A 17,303-nucleotide genomic window follows, 5' to 3' on the forward strand; every position below is an offset into this window, starting at 1 on the left:
AACCTTTACCTTTAGGTTAGGATCATGGTAGAATTGCTTGTTTGTTTGTTTTTGGTCCTGTCTTCTGATGAAGTATACTGTCTTTCTTTGATATATGTTCTTTTCTCTTGCTTTTTAATGGTAAACCACTAATCATAATAAAATTGTACTCTTTCAAAATTGAAATAATAGTCTAAAACAACTGCTATCTTTCAAGTTTACCCTATCCAATAAATGATACTGTAGTTTAAGGTATTCCCACTCTGTCAAGAAGAGATGGCTCTTATGAGGTGGTGAGTGAGAAAGAGGGATGATAGTTAGGATGGGAGCAGAGTTTGGATGCTTTTTACTATTTTGAAAGTCAAGTCATATCGTGGTGAGATGAGAAAAAAGTCAAACGAGGGCATAAAGTTAGGGCTCGTAGCATCAGTGGATTGAATCAGCAAAGAAGAAAATGAATTAGAGGCTGAAAACTTCTGCAGTTTCCAACTGTTAAGAAGCAAAGACAATAAACACAGCCAGTAAACAAGCAGATAGACAGTGATGAGTAAGAGAAGACATTCATAGGCAACAGGAAGTTCATCTCAGCATTAAAAAAAACTAAGAAACAATGGAGATTAATTTCTTATTTAAAATTAAGCAAACTGACAGATCAAAGTAAAAAGCCTCCCCAGGCAAGTAAAAGAATACTCGTCCTTCCCCTTTCTTCGCTTATAGGCATGAACTTTTCAGTTTGAATTATTTAGTAATGATTTTAATTGTTTATATCAGATTGTAGCTGTTCATGTTTTATTATTAGTTGCCTCAAGTATCCTCTGGGCAGAAAGAAAAATGTAACTCGTATGCATAATAACAGCTGTCACCACAATTCAATTATGTGTTTTCCTTTTTAAGGAATCCCATACAGTACCTCTACTCCTATCCATAGTTACAATCAGAATGTTTTACTTTATCTTAGTAGTATAATATTTGATTTACAACTTGACTATCTCCTGTTTTATTTTACTTCATGTAGTTGTAAAACTACAGATATAGAGAAATACAGAGTGAGTAGTAGGGAGAGTGAGTAGGTAGGTAGGGAGATGTTTCCAGGTGTATTTATCCATGTGCTGGAGAAGGAAATCACTGACAATCTGCAGCACCTAAGACTTTGTTTCTGCTGGCACAGCACTTGATCAGTGTAATTCTCATCAATTAGTTAAAGAGCTTTCCAAAAGGGGAGGGAGTTTTGCACTCTGCAAACCTCCCAAAAACAGCCTGTTTTTCGTGAAAACAGGCCCATTTTTTTTTAAAAAAAAAGGCATGAATACTCTGAAAAAATATGGTACTTGTTTGGTACGACATCATCCAGTCCTTGAGTCGCGACCAGGCCTGCACCATTATAGACTTAATATCTTGCCAGGTGTTGACTTGACTTGACTTGAGTCTTTAGCGTCGGTACGGCATCGCCAATCCCTTCGCTGTAGAGTCGCATGCATCCCGAACCATCGCCACCCATTGTTTGCGATTTTGAGTGGCAGTTTTGCCATCTCGTATGGTAAAATGGATTCGCGAGAGGTCTTCTTCAATCAGCTTCATCCATGTTTTCCGTGGGGTGTTCTTATGCACCTTCCAGGTTTTGGGCACGGGTGCTTCAATGGTTATTTTGGGCCAGGAGTTGCTGTTCATTCTCCAAACGTGCCCTGCCCATCGCATTCGGTTGCGCCTTACAAGTGTTTCGATGGTTGGTTGGTTCAGGCACAGTTTCCGTATATAGTCATTTGTTTTCCGATCATGTAGACTGAGCCCGCTTATGATGCGTAGGCATCGCATTTGGAACACCTCCAATTTTTGTAGTTGAGCTTTTGTAAAGGTCCATGATTCAGATGAATAGAGGAGTATTAGTATGATCAAAGCATTAAATATTTTCATTTTTGTGGGCCTGGATATTTGTTGGGACGACCACAGTCGAAAGTATAATTTTGCGAATGTTGTTGAGGCTCTTGCTAATCGATGGTTTATGTCTTCGGTATCGATAAACGTACTGGACGATATCTTCGCACCAAGATACGTAAATGTTTCAACACATTTTAAAGTTTGAGTATTGAGCAGTAGGCCAGGATCGGGAATCTTGTGTGCAAGGCAAACACACAGGTGTTCCTCTCTCCAGACCATCTATGCAATCTCAAGAACAGAATTAGTTTGTGCAGGTGGGCCAAATCAGTACCGATTGTCTAACTATCATAGCTCCTTGGCATCATGATTTCTTGCCTGAGGATAGTTCCCTGGGTGCGACTTCATGCCGGGGAACTACAGTGGTTTCTCCTACCGATGCAGCGGTCAAAGGTCAGCAATTCTCCCAGACGTGTTTGTCCTCAGAAGGCGCTGCGTTCCCTTGAATGATGGCACTTGACTGCAGTCGCGAAGGGGTGCCAGTTCAAGGAACCCAAAAGAGTCGTGGTCACATCAGATGCCAGTCTCTATGGATGGGGAGCTCATTGCCAGGGGCAGCTGACACAAGGAAGATGGTCACAGAGGGAGGCAGCCCAAAGCATAAATTGGCTAGAGCTGAGAGCGGCCTGGCTCACCCTACGACGGTTTTCACAGCAGATTGTGGGTCGCCATGTACTGTTACTCACAGACAACTTTGCAACAAAGGCCCACATAAACCGGCAGGGTGGCACCCACTCCAGGAGGCTCATGACAGAAGCGGAGTCTCTGGGAAGGTGAGCTGAACGTCACCTAGCGTCCATCAGAGCGGATCACATATCCGGGACAAGCAACGTGAGGGCAGACTGGCTGAGCCGTCAACGATCGACAACTCCAAGTGGCGTCTACACCCAGCTCTGTTCCGACAGATGGTTCGGAGGTTTGGCCAACCGCAAGTCGACCTATTCGCCACTCAGGTCAACACGGACCTGCCCAGGTTTTATTCATGTTACCATTCGCCCCAGGCGGAAGGGACGGACGCGCTGAGGTGCAAATGGCCCTCAGGACTGCTATTTGCATTCCTGCCCCTCCCGCTCATTCTGCAGGTAATCAACAAACTCTTAGCGGAGGAGGCGGAGATCCTCCTTGTTGCCCTACATTGGCCCAGGAGGTCCTGGTATGCGGACCTTGTCAGGCTCTCCGTCCACACACCATGGAGAATTCCTCAGGAGCAGATCTCCCTCAGCCAGGGGGCCGTCACTCACCTGGATCCCCAGTGGCTCCAGCTGGCCATTTGGCACTTGAGGGGGAGCTTCTGAGGAAGCAAAACCTTTGGCTGCGGGCCTGTATCAAAATGGCTTATGAACATCAGGGCAGGACCGTGCCAGGTCGAGTGACAGCACACTCTACAAGGAGTGCTGCCCCTACAGCAGCGTGGGCGACCCAAGCTTCCATTATTGACATTTGCAGTGCGTTCATCAGGAATTACAAAATTGACACCTTTGCCTCAGCCGAAGCCTTTGTTGGAAGACGTGTTTTACAGAAAGTTGCCTTGGCTCCAGACTTTCTGGACACGAGTTCTTCCCTCCCTGGGACACAATAGCTTGGGTATGTCCCATGCTTGGATTCTCCAAGCAGCGCACAGGAGAATGATCATTGGCTTACCTAAACGGTCGTTCTCTGGGTGCTGCAGGAGAGTCCAAATCCACTCAGGGTTTAACTAGGTGTCCAAGACTCCTTATCATGGTCAAGAATCCTGTAGGGCGTCCTGCAGCGGATAAGACCTTCATTTTTAATCTGACCTCAATAAGGAGAAGAAGGCGTGGTTAAAGAAAAATCTACTCAGTCCTAGGGCAGTTAGACTGCTTGGACTCACCCGCAGCGCCCAGAGAACGACCGTTCAGGCAAGCCAACAGTCATTTTTTGCCAGAATTCAAAATATTGGTAGTATGAATAGAACAACTATATTCATAGGTCACTTAATATTGCTTTCCAAACTGAACTAGTTGCATAAACCTTATAGCCACTCTGGAATTATTGTTTTTTCTAAATTGTGGGTATTGATTAGATCTACAATATCAGAACTGAACAAATTTGGCAATCACTAGATGAAGCAAAGTGAAACTTATTTGTAGTTAGCATCTGCTTTTTTACAAGCCAAAAATAATGCAAATAGTGTGTGTGTGTGTCTGTGTGTGTCTGTGTACATATACTGTTTTGTGCAGTTACATAATATATATAACTATAGATGAACAAGTGATATCATTGAAAATCAGTAAATCAGTTCAAATGTTTGCAAGTGTTTGAGATTGTAGCTTTGCTGAATAGCCTTAATTGTATAAGAAGATCAAGATCAAACCCTTATTTATTTTAACTGAAAATATTTATAGTATACTCCTTTCAGAAGTGCACAACTAAGTGGAGAAAATCAAGTAGCAGTGTCATAACAGAATAAAAAATACATACCAATATGGAATGCCCACAATCAATCAATTAGAGCCAATGTTGCAATGTGGCTGATTTTAGTTTGTTTCGTCCCATCCAGAATCTGACAGCTTCAGGATACCCGTTCAGGCTTTCTACAGCATGTCTGGCTCAGTTCGGAATGATGGCATATGGATATCATCAGCATACTAAAGTCACTTTACTTCAAGGTGACAGCGACTTCAGATAGATGTTAAATTGGAGAGATCCCTGTGGCATCCCACACAGAAGCAGCCAAGGATTCATGTTCTATTCCCCCATAATTATTGACTGCAACTGCTGATTCAGGTAAGTATGGAATCGCTGTAAAATGGTACCCATGAGTCCCAATTGTCATAATCAGTCAGTAAGGTATCATAATCGGTGGTGCTCAGTAATGCAAAGAAGTCGAAAAGGTCCAAAAAATTTAAATTAAATAAACTACATATTTAAATTAGATAAAGTACACCATCTACCCGAGCAACATATTTAAAAAAATTGTATAACTAGTGAACTGATATATAGGAACTTCAATAGCTACTTCAAAGTAAACCTTCTAAAGAAATTTCATCTTGTTAAGTAGGACTTTCTTGCTATAAGTTTAAGAAATAAGATAAATTAAAATGGTCATGAGTTTGCTATAATTTCTCTATGGCAGAGAAATAGTTGAGACTTTTATATGTAGAAGGACAATAAATGGGACAGGTGTGGCAAAAGTAGATAATTTATCTCCATTTTAGAATATGGAATTAAATTATGGAATTTAGAGGCAAAGGAAAACATTTCTACACAGACTCCACAGTTAAGCTGTGCAGTTCCCCTTCACAAGGTTTAGTTATGGCTGTCAACTTTGATAATTTTTATATTTTTAAAGTGATATTAAGATTAAAAGGGAATACCAGTTGCTTGGAGAATATAAGTGGTGCTTTTGCATTTGATTGGTCACTACAGGCACAAAATACTGGATTAAATAGTCGATTGGTCTAACCCAGCTAGCATTTCATATGTTATTAAAGTATTTTGTTACTATTATTATCATAATATTAGATGTTGCTCCTTTAGGTTAAAACATTAACTTTTTTCTTTTTTGTTTTAAATAGTAATACGCTAGAATTTAAAAGAACCTCTATGGGCAATATATTCTGAAGACACCTTTCTCTCAAAAATTGGCCCTTCTGTAATCAGTCTTTGTAGAATATCGCCATTTATCATCCAGAAAGGAACACACGGTAAAATATTGCAAGTTTAAATTTAATCTAAACCATAATTATGATATGTGTCTATAAATAAGATTAGAGACTGGCTTCAGGAATCTAGGTCAGGTATGCGGAGCATCATAAGTGGGATTTTTGAAACTTTTTAAAATAGCAAATTTTGATATGTTGTAGGAAATTGATTTCTTTTTGGTTTTCATGGTGGCACATGCTGTGGCATTATTTGGTGAGAAAAGGAGCTACATTGAAGATACCGAAGTTAAAAGGCTCTTGAGGGTTTGGAACCTTATTACATGGGTTGTTGGAATCCTTTAGAAAATAGAAGGAATAATTGCAAATTCTATTTCCTTTTATTTCATGTACCTGCAGATCAGAATCACAAATGTCTACCACAAGACTAAAGTGTGATATGTTATGTTCCTTACCATAAGTACCCATAAAATGAGCTCCATTGCAGACAGGTAAGTTATTTTTTAATTTTAAGTTTATACCCTTAAAGTTACCTATGTACTAAATGAGAATTTCAAAGAAAGACAGGTGAAAAAATTATCTTCTATTTGTTACAAATCAGCATTAAGTTTTCACGTTATCCCAAGATATGATTGATACATGAGTGTGAACTAAAAAAAAGTTTGGTAAGAATGTGGTGGGTGTATTTCTTTTTGAATTGTTAAAATAGCTGCATCATTTGAGGTGATATGGGGGGGGCAAACAAATGTAATTAATAAATACTGTACATAACTGGTTCTGAACTACTGTATTTTTCGGAGTATGTATTTTACTGGAGTATAAGACGCATACAAGATTTTGAAGGGGCAAATTAAAAAAAAAGTAGGTAGGTAGATAGAGGGATAGAGAGGGAGAGAAAGAGAGAGAAATACAGTAGATAGGTAGGGAGAGAGAGTAGTTAGGTAGATAGGTAGAGAGAGAGAGAGAGAAATAGACATAGAGAAATACAATAGGTAGGTAAGGGGAGAAAGAGAGGGTGTAGGTAGAGAAAGAGAGAGAGATACAGTAGATAGTTTATAGTTTATAGTTTATTGGAATTTGTAGGCCGCCCTTTTCCCTGAGGGGACTCAGGGCGGCTCACATAAACTAGGAAGGGGGGGGATACAGACAACAAAATAGAGACAAATACTAAAATGGTAAGCAACATACATTCATCATTCGGGAGGGGTCACTATCCTTATCCCCAGGCCTGGCGGGCGAGCCAGTTCTTCAAGGCTGTGCGGAAGGCTTGGACGGTGGAGAGGGTGCGGATCTCTACAGGGAGCTCGTTCCAAAGGGCCGGGGCTACTGCTGAGAAGGCCCTCCTCCTTGTAGTTGCCAGCCGACACTGGCTGGCCGATGGAATACGGAGGAGGCCTAACCTATGAGATCTTATTGGTCGCAGGGATGTAATTGGCAGAAGGCGGTCTCTCAAGTATCCAGATCCACTGCCATGAAGGGCTTTATGGGTGATTAATAGCACCTTGAAGCGCATCCGGAGATCGACAGGTAGCCAGCGCAGCTCGCGGAGGATAGGTGTTATGCGGGTGAATCGAGGAGCACCCGCAATCACTCGCGCGGCTGCGTTCTGCACTAGCTGAAGTCGCCGGATGCTCTTCAAGGGCAGCCCCATGTAGAGCACATTGCAGTATTCCAGCCTAGAGATCACTAGGGCCCGAGTGACTGTTGTGAGAGCCTCCCGATTCAGGAAGGGTCGCAACTGGCGCACCAGGCGAACCTGGGCGAATGCCCCCCTGGTCACAGCCGTTAGGTGGTGGTCAAATGACAGCTGCGGATCCAGGAGGACTCCCAAGTTGCGAACCCTCTCTGAGGGGTATAGAATTTGACCCCCCAGCCTGAGTGATGGTATATTAGTCAAATCTTTGGGAGGAAAACACAACAGCCACTCGGTCTTTTCCGGGTTGAGCACAAGCTTGTTAACCCTCATCCAGTCCATAACGGCCTCAAGACCCCGGCTCACCACATCCACCGCTTCATTGAGTTGGCACGGGGCGGACAGATACAATTGAGTATCGTCCGCATATTGATGGTATCTGATCCCGTGCCTACGGATGATCTCTCCCAGCGGTTTCATGTAGATGTTGAATAGTAGGGGGGATAAGACCGACCCCTGAGGCACCCCATAATTTAGGGGCCTAGGGGACGATCTCTGCCCCCCCACTAACACCGACTGCGACCTGTCCGAGAGGTAGGAGGAGAACCACCGTAACACGGTGCCTCCCACTCCCACCTCCCGCAGTCGTCGCAGAAGGATACCATGGTCGACGGTATCGAAAGCCGCTGAGAGGTCAAGGAGGACCAGGATGGAGGGATGTCCTTCATCTCTGGCTCTCCAAAGATCATCCATCAATGCGACCAAAGCGGTTTCTGTGCTGTAGCCGGGTCTGAAGCCTGACTGGAAGGGGTCTAGGTAGTTTGCTTCCTCCAAGGACCGTTGGAGCTGAAAGGCCACCACCTTCTCAACAACCTTTCCCAGAAAGGGAAGGTTGGAGACAGGGCGATAACTATTAAGGACAGCCGGATCCAAGGATGGTTTCTTCAGGAGGGGTCTCACCACCGCCGCTTTCAGTGCGGCGGGGAAGTTCCCCTCCCGAAGGGAGGCGGTCACAACCGCCTGGATCCAGCCTCGTGTCACCTCACTGCAGTCCCTGACCAGCCATGAGGGACACGGATCCAAAGCACAGGTGGAGGTACTTACAGCTCTCATGGCCTTGTCCACATCCCCGGGGGTAACATCCTGAAACTCAACCCAGAGCTGTTCTACTTGGTCCCCTAGTGTCTCGGCTGGAACTGCAGGAATGGAGTCCAAGTCCGACCGAAACCGAGCAATTTTGTCCGCTAGAAATTGGGCATATTCTTCGGCTCTGCCCTGCAAGGGTTCCCCCGCCTCCCTTTTGTTCAGTAGGGAGCGGGTTACCCTAAACAGGGCGGCCGGACGGGACTCAGCGGATGCAACCAGGGTGGCTATGTGTGATCTTTTTGCTGCCCTGAGTGCCCTGGTGTATTCCCTGGTGCAGGTGGTTACCATTGCTCGGTTCGATTCGGACTTGTCGGACCTCCAACGGTGCTCTAGGCATCTCCTCCGGCGCTTCATCTCCCGGAGCTCCTCGGTAAACCAAGGGGGTCTCCGGGATCCGCTGTCTCGGAGGGGCCGCAGTGGCGCAATCCGGTCGAGGGCCTCCGACGCTGCCGAGTGCCACGCAGCAGTCAGAGTCTCCACCGGACTGTGGGCGAGAGTGTCAGGAATGACCCCAAGCTCTGTCTGGAACCTTAACGGCTCCATAAGACGCCTGGGGCGGAACCACCTGGTCGGTTCCTCCTCCCTACAGTGGGGGTTTGGCCTCCGGAAGTCGAGCCTCAGTAGGCAGTGGTCTGACCACGACAGGGGTATGATGTCGCTCCCCCTCAGACCAAGATCACAAATCCACTGCTCCGAGAGAAATACGAGGTCAAGCATGTGTCCCGCTGAATGGGTTGGGCCTCGAATTACTTGGGTCAAGCCCATGGCTGTCATGGAAGCCATGAACTCCTGCGCCCCGTCAGAGCTTTCACCGAGCGACGGCAAATTGAAGTCCCCCAGGACCATCAGCCTAGGGAACTCAATTGCCAGCTCGGCTACCGACTCGAGGAGCGAGGGGAGGGCTGCTGCAACGCTGTTGGGAGGCAGGTACGTTAGCAGCAGACCCACTTGACCCTTGAGGTCCAACTTTAACAGCAAAGACTCACACCCGACAATCTCCGGAGCAGGGACCCTACGAGGAACTAACGACTCCCGGATAACGGCGGCCACACCTCCACCCCTTCCCTGGGCTCTAGGCTGATGCAGCACCTGAAATCCTTCTGGGCACAGTTCTACAAGGGGGACTCCTCCCTCTGGGCCCAGCCAGGTCTCAGTAATACATGCCAGGTCTGCCCTCTCGTCTAAAATTAAGTCCCGGACGAGAGGAGCTTTATGGACAACAGACCTGGCATTTAGCGACAACAGCCTGAGACCAGGGTCCTGACTACTCACGCCATCTGGTCTTGGAGTGGGACTCCTAGGGCCGGAAGGAGGGATCTCTGCAATGTAGCGAACCCTCCTTCCCCGGTAATGGCCTGCCCTAAAGTCCCCGCCGTATCTGCCCCTCCCTGTTACGACCGCAATACCCCGACCCTCTCCTGTGTCGCTGGTCCCCTCAACCACCCCCATCGCCCCCGCCACTCCCGGCAGGCCCTCCGAATCATACATACTCAAACACTTCCCCAAACAATTCCCACGTAAGTTAAAAACATAAAAATACAACAATAATGGCAATAAAAAGTGGCAATAAATAGGTGGGGGGGGAGATAGGTGGGGGGGGAGTAGGTAGGTAGATGTTTCCAGGTGTATTTATCCATGTGCTGGAGAAGGAAATCCCTGACAATCTGCAGCACCTAAGACTTTGTTTCTGCTGGCACAGCACTTGATCAATGTAATTCTATCAATCACTCTAACTCGAGAGCTTTCCGAAAGGGGGGGGGAGTTTTTCCCCTCTGCAAACGTCCAAAAATGGCAAGTTTTCCGCAAAAACGGGCCTGTTTTTTTAAAGGCATGAATAGCCTTGGGGGGACTTGCAGAGTGCTCCTGCGGGGGTGGGCCCCCCAAAACGAGCAAAAAACGGCCTGTTTTCTTGGAACAGTTTTTGTCAAAAAAACTGCATGCATAGCCTTATGGAGGCTTATAGAGTGCTGCTGGGGGCTGGGGGGGGGCAAAAAACAGCCCATTGTTTGCTCATTTCTGCCCTCCCCAGCTCCCAGGAACTCTTTAAACTTCCATGAGGGTATGCACAGCCATTTTTGTGAAGGGGCGGGGCTTCAGGAGGCAAAAAACGCTGTATTTGATGTATAAGACGCACCCAGATTTTCAGCCCTTTTTTTTTTTTGAGGGAAAAAAGGTGTGTCTTATACTCTGAAAAATACGGTATATCTGCTTCTGGCTATGTCTTCATGATTAGCCCCAGTCTGTGCAAGGTTATTGTTTTCTAAAACCTGCTTTTTTTTTTTTTTTGGTAGAGATGATGGCAGCATTTTCGATGGTCTCGTGGAAGAAGATGACAAAGATAAAGCAAAGAGGTTTGTTTTGTGAAAGAGTAGCATGAAACCTCTTCATTTGTGATCAGGAGGTATATTTATGCATTGTAATTGCATTCTGTATTAAACAAAGACAGTCTTTTGAAGCAGTCTCCAGCAAGGTGGGGAAGATTGTCAAAGATTGCATGGAGATGTGGAAAGTAAACGAGGGATTGACTGGAAATATTATCCTTTCTTCTTCCCCTCCCATTGTTGTCAATGTGTCTTACAAAAATTACTGTAAGAAAAATGCTGAGGAAATAACATTTTTTTCATTTTATTCTTAAGAAGATTCCAGACTTCTACATTTTTTACAATTCTTGTATTTCCATGTGTGCAACTATTTAGAAAGAAACTGGTTCTTTTTAAAATTAAAGTGGATATATCACGGCAATTAATGTGTCTAAAGCAAATATTTCAGCTCCATTAAAAAAATTACACTGCTAACGTTTCACATAAGAACCGAGGTGGCGCAGTGGTTAGGGTGCAGTACTGAAGGTTACTTCAGCTGACTGCTAGCTGCTGTTCGGCAATTCAAATCTCAGTGGCTCAAGGTTGACTCAGCCTTCCATCCTTACGAGGTGGGTAAAATGAGGACCCAGATTGTTGGGGGCAACATGCTGACTCTGTAAACCACTTAGAGAATGCTGTAAAGAATATACCACTATGAAGTGGAATATAAGTGCTATTGCTATTGCTATAATTATTTTATACTCTGTCTTTCAGCCTGAAAAGCTCTCGAAGCAGCTTGCATAAGATCACGAGACCCTACTTATAAATTTAAAAAATACAACATATATGGAAAGATGGATGGAGAGGGGCGGAAAATGTAGTTAGAGCACTAATTTGTAGGCTGTGGAGAAGTAGGTTGCTCAGAGATATTACCTCCTCATCTGTTACCCTCAACAACAACTGGAACTTGTCCAGTTGGTTTCTATTTGCCGGTAGAAGGAGAATTCTCTGTTCAGCCAAGATCTAGGATTCCCACTGAAAATTCTTACGACTGAATAGTAGTCCTGATCATGTCTTTGACAAAGGAGAGGAATCCCCAACCAAGGTTGTCACAGCATCAGTGGAGGAAGATGTTGTATCCCATCGGCAGCCAGCACAGCTGGCAGCAGAGTTGGACTGTGAGAAGGTTGGGGAGCAGCATGGACCAGTCCTGGAGGCTGGGGAAGGCTTCGATGAGGGCTCTGCATTGGAGGCAGAGGCCATTTGGCAGTGATCAGGTGCCTACGGAGCTAGACAGCAGTGAGGCAGAGGAACAGCTAGTGCCTGTTCCCAGTGTGCGCATGCACAGAGCTGCCAGAAGAAAAGAAGAACTCAAAAATCAGGGTAGACTTGGGAGTAAAGTCACAGGGGAAGGTGATTGGCCCCTCCCATAGGAAATAAAAGAGGAGCAAAAGGGGAATGGGCTTTTTCAGGAAACAATTTGTTCGGTCGTTAGATTCATTTCAGGAGTGTGAAGATCTGTCCGTGAATCTCAGAGACTCTGTGCCCAGTCTTTCCTTGCACAGCACCTCATTTGGAAAATATTTACATGGTAGCTTTCCAAGATAGATAAGGTCTGTAGTGATAAATATTCCTTTGAAGCACTGTTTGCCAAGCCTTGCTGAATGTGAATGGGTTTGCTGAATGTAGACATAGTCATGCTTCTGTTTATCAGTTTGCATGTATAATTTCATGAAATCAGTAGGAAGATCCTTTTGGTGATGGAAGGCTTTATGATAACTTCTGAAACGGGGATGTAGGATTTTCTGGTGGAAATTTATACTTTCCTCTTTCTTACCAAGTAAGAAAGGAACTGAGTCAGTTGGTGGTTATGTACTTCGGAAAATGAGCAGATAAGTAAAGAAACTAAGGACACTTCAGATTCATGATTGCCTAAAATACTCAGTTTCAGGTCCTGTTAGTGATAGGATTGCTTACTTTCTTTACCCACAAAACTTCCTGTGGGATTTATTGTGGGACATCTATCTGGCCAATGTGGCTCCGCTCCACTATATCCAGCATTCCTCTAGCCTTTGCAAGACCTTGGATTCTTCTTTTAGAGTTAAATTTTATGACTTCAGTGTGGCTATAATATGTCTCCATCAGGATCCAGTGCAATTACTCATCAAGAATTTGTATAATGCTGTTCTCTCTTACGGTACTTATAATTTTTTTAAATAGAGTATCAAGAAACAAGTCTGAAAAGAAACGCAGAGATCAATTTAATATACTCATCAAAGAGCTGGGATCCATGCTTCCAGGCAATGCTCGAAAGATGGATAAATCCACTGTATTGCAGAAAAGTATTGACTTTTTAAGGAAGCACAAAGGTAATTTTTTAGATGTTACATGGAAGTTGTGAATGTTTTGAAATTTATAAATATATTAACATTCAGATTTTTGGGAGCAATATGGTCTGTAAATCCCTCAGGGCTGTAAAGCACAGTGATACGATATGTAAGTCTTAAGTGCTATTGCTATTTACAGGGACTTATTTCTAAAAGTAACACATCTTTATGTTTAATGAAATTACTGAATTTATTAGAGTTAATATAAACTTGACCACACAAAAAAAGCCCAATATGCACATATAAGGGGGGAGTCAGAGAGACAAAGGTAGGGGCCCTTTAATTCCATTTCATTTGAACCTTCCTGAGGCTGGTGATTGGAGCTGCTGGTTACAAGGGGGGGAGTCAGAGAGACAAAGAGGATTAGATAGTGGTCCTTTAACTCCATTTCATTTGAACTTCCCTGAGGCTGGTGATTGGAGCTGTTTTCTACAAGGAGGGAGTCAGAGAACCCTGGGGCAAGTGACCATGCAATATTGGAATTCAACATTATGCAAACACAAATAGTAGAACAAAGTCAAACTAGAGTCTTGGATTTTAAGAGAGCTAATTTCAATAAACTTAGAGCTTGGGAAGAATTCCATGGATGGAATCTTCAAGGGGAAAACAACTCAAGAAGCTGGGGAAATTTTGAAAAATGAGATTACAAAAGCCCAGTCTAGCACAATACCAATGAAGAAGAAAAATAACATCTCCCCAAAAAACCCAGCATGCCTACATAAAGAACTCTCTGACAAATTGAAAGACAAAAAAGATAAGTATAAAAAGTGGAAAGTGAGGGACATAACTAAGGCAGATTATCAGCAAATAGCCCGAGCATGTAAAGATGAAGTGAGGAAAGCTAAGGCTCACAATGAAGAAAGGCTTGCCACAAAAGTAAAAAATAACAAAAAAAAGCTTCTCCCAACATGTTAAAAACAAGAAAAAGGTTAAGGAAACAATTGGTCCATTGCTGGGAGAAAGTGGCAAGAAGGTGACAAGCAACAGGGAGAAAGCAGAACTATTTAACTCATTTTTTGCGTCTGTCTTTACACAAAGAGATAAAACAGTCCAACCTATCAAAAACAGCACCACAAAAATCAGATTAGGAACACAAATTGAAATAGGGAAGAAAATGGTAAGTGAGCACCTGTCTACCCTAGACAAGTTCAAATCACCAGGACCGGATGGATTACACCCCAGGGTTCTGAAGGAACTGGCAGATGAGATCTCAGAACCACTGAACTATATCTTTCAGAGATCCTGGAGCACTGGGGAACTGCCAGAGGACTGGAAAAGAGCTGATATGGTTCCCATCTTCAAAAAAGGAAAAAAAATAGATCCAGGAAACTATAGACCTATCAGCCTGACCTCAATACCAGGAAAGATTCTGGAAAAGATAATCAAGCAACGAATTAGAGAACACCTAGAAGTAAACAAAGTAATAGCCAAAAGCCAACATGGGTTTGTCAAAAACAGATCATGCCAGACTAATCTTATTGCATTCTTTGACAAAGTGACAAAATTAGTGGACAAGAGGAATGCCGTCGATATAGTTTACTTGGACTTCAGTAAGGCATTTGATAAGGTAGACCATAACCTACTACTAGATAAAGTAGAAGAATGTGGGTTGGACAGCATCACCACCATATGGATTCGTAACTGGCTGACCAACTGCACTCAACGTGTAGTCCTCAATGGAACTGCATCTACATGGAGGGAAGTATGCAGTGGAGTACCCCAAGGCTCTGTTTTAGGCCCAGTACTCTTCAACATCTTCATCAATGATTTGGATGAGGGAATAAATGGGGAACTCATCAAATTTGCAGATGATACCAAGCTGGCAGGAATAACCAACACTCCAGAAGACAGGCTTAAGATACAGAAGGATCTTGACAAACTTGAACATTGGGCACTATGTAATAAAATGAAATTCAATGGTGAAAAGAGTAAGGTTCTACATTTAGGCAAGAAAAACAAAATGCACAGATACAGTAATTCAATTCAATTTTTTGTGTATAGGTGGTACCTTGCTCAACAGTAGTAACTGTAAGAGGGATCTTGGAGTCCTAGTGGACAACCATTTAAATATTAGCAAGCAGTGTGCAGCAGCTGCCAAAAAACCAACACAGTTCTAGGCTACATAAACAGGGATAGAATCAAGTTCACGTGAAATATTAATACCACTTTATAATGCCTTGGTAAGGCCACACTTAGAATACTGCATTCAGTTTTGGTCACCACGATGTAGAAAAGATGTGGAGACTCTAAAAAGAGTGCAGGGAAGAGCAACAAATATGATTAGGGGAATCAAGGCTAAAACATATGAAGAACGGTTGCAGGAACTGGATATGTCTAGTTTAATGAAAAGAAGGACTAGGGGACACATGATAGTAGTGTCCAATATCTCAGGGGTTGCCTCAAAGAAGAGGGTGTCAAACTATTCTCCAAGGCACCTGAGGGTAGAACAAGAAGCAATGGGTGGAAACTAATCAAGGAGAGAAGCAAATTAGAACTGAGGAGAAATTTCCTGACAGAACAATTAATCAGTGGAACAGCTTGCCTCCAGAAGTTGTGAATGCCCCAACACTGGAAGTCTTTAAGAAGAAGTTGGATAGCCATTTCTCTGGAACGGTATAGAGTTTCCTGCCTAGGCAGGAGGTTGGACTAGAAAACCTCCAAGGTCCCTTCCAACTCTGCTATTGTATTGTATAAACATGGCTGCAGGTGAATTTCATGAGGAATTCTTTAGATGTATAATTCTCTCTTTTGTGAAAAAGTTAAAAAAATGTCCGCTTAAGTTATAGCGATAGGTTTGAAAGACAGATATAGGAAGGAATTAAGTAAAAGGACTGTTTATTTTTAGCCCAGAATAAACATGCACAAAGAACCAGTACAGAAAATTGAAGGCCAAGAATGGTTTACAATAAACAAAAAGTAGATTCTGATTTACTTCTACTCCTGCTAGTTCTTAAATTGCTAAATATTTCCTGTATCTCCAGTTTCCAGCTCCCTGAGAATTAGAGTCTTGCTTATGTGGCTGGGTGCCAACTGGAAAAAAGCTGCTCTACTTCTCCCCTCAAGAAATAAGTTATACCAAAGGCCAAATGGAGTTTCCCTGTCCTGTTTTAAAGCCCACCTTTTCTTGGTTTTGACTGATTCTTTTGCTCACCATTTGAATTCATTGGTTTAGGTTTGATTGACATATCAGATGTAAGCTTTCCCTTGTCTTTTTCCTACTTGAGCTTCTTAGAATGTAATTTGTCCCCATTTACTATGGTACTTCTCTTTCATGCAAATTGTTTAAATTAGATTTTAAGTTCATCTTAAATTTGTGAGCTTTATTGGTTTATAGCATAATTCTGATTTTTTTAAAAAGAGTTGTTGGCTGCAGCCAGAATATAAAGTTGGGTTGGGTTTATTTATTTATTTTTTTGATGGCTGGAAATAGTGCATTCTTTATCTAAAGAGCCATTTAGATCATGTAAGATATTGCGTTAGCTGGATGGAATTTAAGACTTAAAAAGGATTAACAACTGACTTCGTTCTCATGGAGAATGAACATTTGCTGTTGGAAAATAATAGTCTTATAGGAGTCTTGTAGGATCCTGGCCAGACACTTTGAAGCAAAATGCAAACTGGCCATCTTGCAATAATGAGAAAGGAACCTTTTGTTTTTCATAAGTTTGACTGACTCAGTACTTACATTTTTCTTCTTTATACATAGTTTATTGCCTTCTCCGCATCTAGAATGACTGGATTGTTAGCAGCAAGCAAAGGTGGATAGGTAGAGTAGATTGTCTTTATGGACAGAACATTTATCTTCTTTTGTAGAAATCACTGCCCAGTCAGATGCCAGTGAAATTCGACAGGACTGGAAACCCACATTCCTTAGTAATGAAGAATTTACTCAGTTAATGTTAGAGGTAATTTGTTTTCATCTTAAAATATGTGATTAGACTCTTATTGTTACTTCTTTATATTATATTGGTATAGTTGAATATAACTTTTTAGCTTTACATTATCCTTAAAATGCATTTTTATTAATAGCATGTTAAAATAACTTCTGATGAAATGTCACTTATGTAGAATGCTGTTCAGGGAAGGGGGTGGTTGTTGTTTATTATTTGGAATATAATATTTGTATATTTGTAATATTAAATTGACTCTTGGACTAACGTTGGACTCCTGTTTTGATGCGTCCTATCACTTTTCAAAGCCCAGGAAATTGAATCTAGTTTATAGAAGATGCTGTCGGTTTTTCCATGACATGCCTGGTTTTTGAAAATGTTGGAAGACTTTTACTTTGCTGTTTTTCACCATT

The 17,303-nt window shown here is 42.9% G+C and overlaps 1 protein-coding gene across 5 annotated transcripts in view; it reads left to right on the forward strand.

Moving 5' to 3' along the window:
- CLOCK (clock circadian regulator) overlaps window positions 1-17,303 on the forward strand; it is a 55,713-nt gene that overhangs the window by 10,848 nt on the left and 27,562 nt on the right. For 4 of the 5 annotated variants that reach the window (XM_087724721.1, XM_087724725.1, XM_087724724.1 and 1 more), the window contains exons 2-7: window positions 4,433-4,659; window positions 5,451-5,579; window positions 5,934-6,025; window positions 10,605-10,664; window positions 12,834-12,982; window positions 16,814-16,905. In XM_087724721.1, coding sequence (XP_087580847.1) covers window positions 5,979-6,025; window positions 10,605-10,664; window positions 12,834-12,982; window positions 16,814-16,905 — 348 coding nt within the window. In that variant the 5' untranslated portion in view covers window positions 4,433-4,659; window positions 5,451-5,579; window positions 5,934-5,978. The remainder of the gene's footprint in view (window positions 1-4,432; window positions 4,660-5,450; window positions 5,580-5,933; window positions 6,026-10,604; window positions 10,665-12,833; window positions 12,983-16,813; window positions 16,906-17,303) is intronic. The other variant, XM_087724723.1, reaches the window with a different exon arrangement.

The sequence above is a fragment of the Thamnophis sirtalis genome, unplaced genomic scaffold, assembly GCF_051295495.1.
Source record: "Thamnophis sirtalis isolate CommonGarterSnake01/CBP01778 unplaced genomic scaffold, rThaSir2_p1.2 scaffold_10, whole genome shotgun sequence".
NCBI lineage: Eukaryota > Metazoa > Chordata > Lepidosauria > Squamata > Natricidae > Thamnophis > Thamnophis sirtalis.